This window comes from Phallusia mammillata, chromosome 1 (assembly GCF_965637545.1).
Source record: "Phallusia mammillata chromosome 1, kaPhaMamm4.hap1.1, whole genome shotgun sequence".
In the NCBI taxonomy this organism is placed as follows: domain Eukaryota; kingdom Metazoa; phylum Chordata; class Ascidiacea; order Phlebobranchia; family Ascidiidae; genus Phallusia; species Phallusia mammillata.
Window position 1 is genome coordinate 2,454,430 of NC_137252.1, and position 8,438 is coordinate 2,462,867.

At 34.8% G+C, this 8,438-nt stretch overlaps 2 protein-coding genes across 2 annotated transcripts; one reads left to right on the forward strand and one right to left on the reverse strand.

The window, feature by feature from the left end:
- Window positions 1–240: 240 nt before the first annotated feature.
- Window positions 241–1,690, reverse strand: LOC145239662 (RNA-binding protein NOB1-like). Its single transcript, XM_080103041.1, has one exon. It carries the CDS (start codon window positions 1,541–1,543, stop codon window positions 305–307), a length of 1,239 nt encoding a protein of 412 aa, XP_079959167.1. The 5' UTR covers window positions 1,544–1,690; the 3' UTR covers window positions 241–304.
- Window positions 1,691–2,598: 908 nt separating this feature from the next.
- On the forward strand, window positions 2,599–8,336 carry LOC145239622 (uncharacterized). Its single transcript, XM_080102987.1, has 12 exons — window positions 2,599–2,775; window positions 2,973–3,093; window positions 3,386–3,635; window positions 3,702–3,805; window positions 3,967–4,066; window positions 4,244–4,359; window positions 4,804–4,994; window positions 5,259–5,329; window positions 5,664–5,758; window positions 6,257–6,384; window positions 6,807–6,874; window positions 7,210–8,336. The coding sequence occupies exons 1-12, from the start codon at window positions 2,631–2,633 to the stop codon at window positions 8,086–8,088; spliced, it is 2,268 nt and encodes a 755-aa protein (XP_079959113.1). The 5' UTR covers window positions 2,599–2,630; the 3' UTR covers window positions 8,089–8,336.
- The last annotated feature ends 102 nt before the right edge of the window (window positions 8,337–8,438 follow it).

The following is an 8,438-nucleotide window of genomic DNA, read 5'->3' on the forward strand; positions in this document are numbered from 1 at the left end:
GGAGTTAATTATCAGTGCTATTATTTGGGTAATGGCTTAATCTATTATCTTGAAAAAGGTTTAAATTTTTCACAAGACAAAGTAGATTACACACAAACTTTTGCTTTCATGCACTTTCGAACACAAGATTTTAGGACCTATTTTTCTGGGTCATACCAAAATGTATTTGTACACCACTACTGCAACAGTTATTAAGCTCATTTCTGTTCGAAATAAATGAAAATAATCAAAATAGAACAACATAGTTTTACCTTTTATTTTCATGAGATTACGAAGTTTGCAAAAACACTCAAATCAACAGGAACTATTTGCGCTTGACAAACTTGCGGCCAACTGCGTTCGGATTTCTATGGCCTCGAGGATGTTGTTGCCCAGATCTCACACCCAAGCGAAAAGCGCGGCTGTTCACTTCATTTGTGATAAAAGGAGATGAATTACAATCATAATCATCACTCCATACATTGGTTTTCTGCAAAGCCTTGCGACTCAACCTGTCGTGTGGGAACCTCTGATCCTCACATAATAATGGATTGTGAGCATGCTTTCCACCTTGTGGTGTGGGAAGGGAATAACGAAGTCCACGAGGATTTAGAACTTTTGGGTTTCGAGAAAAGAACATTTTCATCGTCCCATCTTCCTGGATTTCCACAGGGACTCGTTTTAAAGTTTTGTTCCCACATTTTGGACAGAAGATTTTATCCATGATTTTGGTAACATGAAAGCAAGCATGGCACCGAAGTACATAGCTTCTAGCTGTTTTAATTCGCATTCCGTCAACAGACAGTACCTGTAGATTCATTTGTATGAGAACATTCTGCATTGCAAAATCTGTTGTGAGACATGCAACACTTGTGTCCTGCTCCTGTAAGTCTTCAAGCTGTTCTTCTTTCATTTCCTGCAGCATCCCAGGAGTGATCCAACCATCAGTGTCCTCTTCTTCATCATCTGCTTGTTCATCCGAGTCTATTTCATCCTCTCCAGATTCTGTCTTCTCCTCAGGAGCAACATCAGGAATTTGTAAATCATGATCTGCTGTTTCTTCTGTTTGAATGGTTATACTTTCAAACTTATCAGTCAAGTTATTCTCATTTTCATCATTTGCTTTATCTTCACTTGTTTTTTCGTTTGCTATTTCCTTTGATTTATTTTTGTTTGGCAAATAAAATCCAAGTAGTTCAGTTTCTTTGATCGGTTTACGTCCCAACTCGATTTGGTTCTTAGCTTTAATATCTTCCTTAATTTTGTCTTTGGAGCCATGAAGGGAAGTTAACTCATATGTTAAAGCAAGAACTTTAATGTCTGTGTGTGAAAGACTGCCATAATCTCCTGTTTTCTTTGAAACTTCTGTGATTTTTTGGATTGATTCCGTTCCTGGTTGTTTGTAGTTGATCTGATACGGAAGAGCGGCTAATCTTTGCTTCGTAGCTTTATCTTTGATTTCAGAAATCACCTCTGGGATAGTATAGATAGAACTTCCCAATTGGTACAAATCAGCATTTCTTATAAATGCACCAGAATCCGCTATTAAATATTCCACTTTCATAGTGAAGAATTTTTCAACAAATTCCTGCTAAAATCAAACAAATGTCGGGCAAACAACAAATAGCCAGGATGATTAGACTTGAATTAACTGAGAGTATTTAAACTGAACAGTATCTGACCCTGAATTAAGATAGCTTAATATTAATTGTGGAAATAGAACTAAGATGCAGAAATTAACAAAATATCACCCAAAATTAAACAGTTAAAAACGCATTTTTAGACAATTAAATCTAACTCAAATTTATTTACGTTTGGCCATTTCCAATAATACCTCTATTTTAATATATAGCTCACTAGCTCGACACGTTTCAAATAAATCTAATTTCATAACTAAAGGTCAGCACCAAAAAGCTATATTTTAACAAAATTACTTTGCAATTTTTATTCCAATTCCAATCCAAACACATGTTTATTTTACACTCATCTAGCTTAATTACTTCGTATGAGGTCTGTGTATATGTCATTTTTTTGGGGAACTTTGAAATCATAAAAGTCAAAAATATTGATATGAATGCCAATCAGCTTTTATATCAAGCAGAAAAGGGTATTTAAATCAAATAAGTAAAAAATAACAGATAAACACTCGAATTTCAAATCCAGTTCAAGTATATACGTCTGTCAAAATTTGTTTTATTGTGTGTAGTGTAGATCAAGAATCTTTTAACCCCTAGAAATTTGCATCAAGTCAACAGCAAAAACTATGTTAAATGTTTTGTAAAGTTGTCGGTACTAAAATACAATTTATTTTCACCTTGTGGCTGTTTTTTTTTAAATGTTTGTCACCAGAGGGGGGAAACAAGCAAGGGGGAGAAACAAATTTCCTGATCGGGAATTTTTGTTTTTTGAAATGATTTATTGTTTGTAATTCCTGGTCTTGGCTTTGTGCGAAATTGACGATCAAAATGTGTTTTTAAACTGTTTCGTGTCTGGATTTTGCCTATATGTCTATACATGATTTCTTGGTTTTAGATTGATAATAAATATGATAATAAAGAAAGTAAAACGTTTGGTTCTGTTTCGTTTTCCTGTGTTTCAATTAAATTATTAAAAGCTAACTTCTGTCAAAAACTTTTCAGACGTTATAGGCGATGTCTGTATTTGCTGAAGAAAGCTTGTTTAATGAGTTTGAGGAAAATGGTGAAGAATCAAGTGGAGATGAAAGTGATGGTGAAGAGGATTTCAACTCTGTGTTAGACGAATATAAAGAAGAAAATTCAAAGCTTAAACAAGAAAATATCCTTCAAAACACATTTGACATAATAACATTGTACAATTTATTGCTAAATATTTTTTATTAGGTGATTAAGTGAGCACTGTTTTATGAAATAAATCTCTGCCAATTTAAATCATTCCAAAAAACATGAGTTTGAAAATAGTAAATCATCATTTGATATCAAATGTTAAATAGTTACTCCTTAGCAAATGCTTACACGAAGAATTGAAAAAGGCATTGCGCATTATCACACAACCTGCAAATTTGAAAGTTCGTGATTCTGATGCTGATGGACCTGTGGCTCAGATACTTCTTTTCAACAATGTTTGCAACAACAGGTAACATTTGTGTTATATATTTTCAGAAACCAATTTTTAACAGCAGTGTTACATATGATTGATGCATAATTATATATATTTAAGGAACCGTTTGTGTATTATGTTAGGAAAGCTTTTTTTAGTATCGGTTAATATTAGTATTTCGAACCATCACTTAATACATGATTTGCAGTTCAGTTTATTTTGTTTTTATGTGTTTCAAACATTTGAACTTTTGATTGTAGTAAAGATGCATTTCTCTAAAACAGGCCAACTTGCATTGATCAACCACATGAAAATTCTTTTTTGACAGACAACAAGTTGAAGAGATCAAAAAGTTTTTGAGCACAATATCAACGAACCATTATCACCAAAGAGATGAATTTGCCGTTATGCAGCCCCAAACATCGGCTGTGCAATTTCCAAGTTACCAGCGTAAGTCGTATATGCCCGAAAAAAGCAGCAGAGACAAGAGACGAGCGCAGAAAGCTTACATGGTAACAAGAAGTTTCCAAGTTTTCAATGAAAAATTCTATATGGATCAGCTTGGCGAACCGTTGCAGGTATTTTTCTAACTTTATGTGTCCAATTATGTTAGCAGTGGTATTAAGGTGAGCTTGGTTTTGCAGAGAAATGAAAGGACTGACTGTGCAATTCCTGATTATGATCGGGCATATTACGATACACTTGATGGTGAAATTGAAGTACCAGAGACAGATCCACATGCATTTTCGTAAGTCTATACCAAAATCTGCATACATTCTGATCTTGAGAATTAACAGGAACAGAAAAGTTTTCCTTTGAACATTACCCCCAAAAAATATTTGTTTTGCTAGTAACTATTTTTGTGTGATTCGTAAGCATGATTTTTTTGATGAAATTACTGTATTTTAGGAAAGTCAGTCGTATGTGTTTTAACTGTGGGATGAAAGATCATCAGGTAAAGGATTGTCCTTCACCAAGAGATCAGAGAGGAATTAATCAGAGAAGACAGGTACTTTGTAATCAATAGCTGTGGACCTATGTTTCATATGTTTGATTTTGTTTCAACTTTTGTTTATTGTTTACAATGTTTGATTTTTGTTGAGCACACAAAATACTGGGTTACCGCCTGTGTTTACCCCTTTTCGTTTTGTGATAATGACAACAAACACAACTTTTGCTTTTTTAGCAATTTTTGGACAAAGTGTCCAATTCCCCACAAGCTGGCTCGACACGTTATCATGCAGACAAGGAAATAGATGAATCGGATCCAAGATTTGCAAGTTTCAAGCCTGGAGTGATCAGGTAAACATTGAGGTTTATATTTTACCAAGTATGTAGTTTGATGAACGGTGACATAACACTACTGCACACTGCACCAATGAAACAGTGTTTTTAACACTAAGTGAAATGGGTGATTTCACAACCAGTCCACCACCCTAAGGTGTTTTTTTTTTCAATGTTTTCTGTATCTTAAATTGTCAAAAGTGACTTGAATGGCTTAAGAAATACTGTGATAAAGTGCTGGGGATGCTTCCAGTTTAAACAATTATAAATTTATAACATTATCCACAGTTGAAGCACATAAATAAGCAAATATTTCACAACTTCAAAAGTTTTTAAAGTTGCATACTTTAAAGGTTTTGTAAAAGACATTGCATTTAGCCGTAACCTTTGACATGAAAAACAAAATAAATCCAATTTCCTTTGCATAACAAACCTCTCACTTATTTTCTTTACCATGTGTAGTGAGGCGTTACAAGAAGCGCTCGGTATGGAGCGTCACAACCTTCCACCTTACATCTATCAAATGCGAATGCTGGGTTATCCACCAGGACATTTACACAACGCAAGATCAACGGTTTCTGGTCTCAACATGTACAACGGCACAGCAAACAAGAAAGACCTTTCAGGAGACAGTGACACTGACGGAGGAGACGGTAACTTTATATTTGTGTAGTTCCCAGTTTATGTTGTAATTTTCGTATGCGTTGCTACATGATTTTATTGTTTTAGTTGTAGCATTAATGTTTTTAGTAGCATTGTGATCCAATACATGTAGGTTCTGTTGTTTTTGTTCTTTTGTTTGTATTCATGTCATGTTTATGTAAGGCAATAAAAACAACAGTTCACATTTGAGTTCAAGTTGACATACACTTTCCTATTTCTAACAAATTTGTACAGTGGTAAATTTTGTTTTTCAGGTTTGGTGGATGTTGAGAAGATTATTGACTTTCCTGGTTTTAACACAAAACCCCCATCACACATATATGATGTAAGTTATAAAAACATACGGTTAACATTTACAAATAAGCAGTCTGAAATAATTCTTGTGGAGCACTTTACTTAACGTCACAACTTTACCACAACATCAAAATATGTGAAAAACCTAAATCCTAGTAAAGCAATTTGGGGAATTATTTCTAAGTTTAAAGCAATTCTCATAATGCTTTGCACCTCTCACACTATGTTTGACAACATTTGTGTTAAAGCTAAAAGTAAACAGGTTTTCATTTGGATAAAGGCATTTCCAAATTTGTGGTAAAACACTTAAATGTAAACATATTAAATTTGTGCTTGCATAAACATATTTGTTTTGTTTCAATCAGGACCACAAAGAGAGAAATGCATTGCCAATGGATGAACGACATGACAAAGATATTATGATATCATATCACAGGCATCGCAACGACATATTACGGAGGTAACATGAAGCAACGACACAAGAGAAATCTAGTGTGAATGACTAACTCCTAAAATACCTAACATGACTAAAACAGTTTGTTCATTGGCAGGCACAACTTTTCCTGTTGTACCATGCATGAGCGCAAATATGCAACATTTGTAATCAAAGGTGCAACTGTTTCGTTTTTCTTAGCGACTTTAAACTGCACCCTGTCAAGGATTTTATAACCATTAAATTGTTTATTTGAAATGCTATGTAGCAATTTTGTTGATAATGAGAACAAGCAATTTAGTCGCGTCTGTGTAAAGACAAACAAACTGCAGAGAATATATCAGTGGTGTCAATATGTAGCTGTACATGCATGTTTTCACTGTTATGTGGTTTAAAAGTGGGATTGTGTTTTGTAACGAGTAATTACAGTATTGGAGGTGTCCAAAATATGACATAGGAATAACAGTTACCTTGTAATAAAACTGCTGAAAGAGAAACAATACGTAAAACACAAATCTTGTACAGAAAAATGGAAAAAGAAAACAAAGAAATTCGCTCAGCAAAGCGAAGGAAAATGAATGATCCTGAGGAGGAGTTGGTTGTGAGAGTGGAAGACAACATTAATGAAGTGGACATGGACATTGGCGGTGACAGTAAGTTTGCTCTGCTTTATAATATTGCAGTTTTTGCGATATTTAATTGCCCATATTGCTTTCTGGATTACCTGGTCTAGATGGGACCAAATTTATAGAAAATTTACAGGTTGAACAAAAATGCATAAAATCACACATTCAGGCAACCTTTGACAGATAAAATGATATTTATGTTTAACACCATCGCCACCTCTGGAATGTAAAGCTATCTTAAAATTACAAGATTTAGGATTGATGTTTAAATGAATTGTTGATTAAAACATTTGGCAAACAGTACAAGACTTCACAACAGTTTTTTGCCACACCATGACCTTTATAAGTCACAGAATAATTGTTTCAGTTATCAAGGTAAGCGTAAATGTGGAAGCTCTGTTGGTTCATAGTCGTGACATTAACTTATGTTCAACTTTTGTATTAATTAGGTCCCCAGCGAAATGAAGACGGATTAAAGCAAGCTCTGTTCCAGGATGATGCAGAAAATACCATAGAGGTAATCTATTGCAAATATATTTAAATCCAAAGTGTTTGTGACTTTCCCGGCAGTTTCCCAGCAAAATACATACAAGCCAATATCTGTGTAGAAAATATAACAATGTTTTGAGTTTTCGACATCATCAGGTGAAGAAGTGCTAGACAGAAGAGTTATAGAAACCATATTGGTTGTATTTTTGCTAAGAATGTTTAAAACCATGCATTGTGTACCTAAGTTAATGGTGTTGTTGTTAGCTTGTTTTAGTAAAATTGTAGTGTTATCTCACATTTTAGTACTTCACGAACAACTCAGCAACTTTTTTTTTATTTGTGATGTATTTTTTCACTCATTAGATCATCGAAAGTGCTGATGGTGAAGTTGAGGAGGGAGAGATCGACGAAAATCCCCCGGAAAACATCGAAGGTGGAGAGGTTGCCAACGAAAGTGACGAGGACTTTATTGAGGTGGTGGAAACTGGGGATCTCAGTGAAGAACAACTGAAGATCAGAAGAGAGATCATCCTGAAAAAGCTTGAGGAACAGATGAAGTTGAAACAGGAAGATGAGGTCGTCATTGTGTCGTCCGAAACCGACCAATCAGTGATCTTGGTTGAGTCGGACAGTGATTCCGACCAGATGATGTCGATGGACAAAGATGCCGCGAGCCAAGAACCTGGGATTCGAGAGAATATGTTCCAGGGGATAAATGATGAGGATCAACGTGATTCGGATTCTGTTAAAGTAGAAGAGATTTTGGTTGAAGAAGAGACATATGAGGAAAGTGGAATAGCAACAAACAATGATGATAATGGTGCTATGGAAAATATGCCTGATGTTATCACTGAAGTCCACACAGAGATTGTAAAAAGCCCAGAATCAATTGTTGATTGTACTCAAGATGAAAACCCTGAAACTTTTTGTGAGAATTCAAATCAGGAAGACTCATATCAATATGAACCTTCACCCAAAACAATCCAATCACCTATTCATTGCAAGAATCTACCTAATAATGGAGAAAATGCGAGTACAAGTTTAACGGAAGAAAACTCGGGTTCACCATTAAATGATGAATCACTAGAAGTTTCAGCTAAGGGACTTCCCCACCGTTCGAAATTTGCCAAAGGTGTAACGCAGTTCGATGCATATTACACCGAAACCAAATCGAGTGGGGTTTTCAACAAACTGCGTGGTCTGTTAAAAAATTCACCAATTCGACAAAGCAAGGGGTCTTAGATGTGATGTTGTTTCTCATTCAAAGTAATCGGTTTAGTTTGCTGCTTTGTGTTCAAAACTTATCAAAGTGATATTTATTCAAAGTAAACTATTTTATGTTGCTGAGATCAAATATGCATTTTGTAACACTTGGCCGACTTCTTTTGTATGAAATAAAGTTTTCAAACGACTTTAGAAAGTTTGCTATTGGTTCAAGTATTGTGCAAATGCATTACCTTTTTGCATTATGAATAAATGTGAAACTTTGACAGGTTTAATGTTTTTTACTCTGCTCAAAATAAACCACAGTTTGCAACATCATAACTGGAAAAGTTTAGTACCCAAGCAGGTATAGTGTGGAAGTGAATAAA

Coding starts and splice junctions, on each gene's coding strand:
- LOC145239662 (XM_080103041.1), bottom strand. CDS start 1,543: ATGAAAGTGGAATATTTAATAGCGGATTCTGGTGCATTTATAAGAAAT.
- LOC145239622 (XM_080102987.1), top strand. CDS start 2,631: ATGTCTGTATTTGCTGAAGAAAGCTTGTTTAATGAGTTTGAGGAAAAT. Junction 2,776..2,972: donor TTCAAAGCTTAAACAAGAAA/ATATCCTTCAAA, acceptor GCAAATGCTTAC/ACGAAGAATTGAAAAAGGCA. Junction 3,094..3,385: donor AACAATGTTTGCAACAACAG/GTAACATTTGTG, acceptor CTTTTTTGACAG/ACAACAAGTTGAAGAGATCA.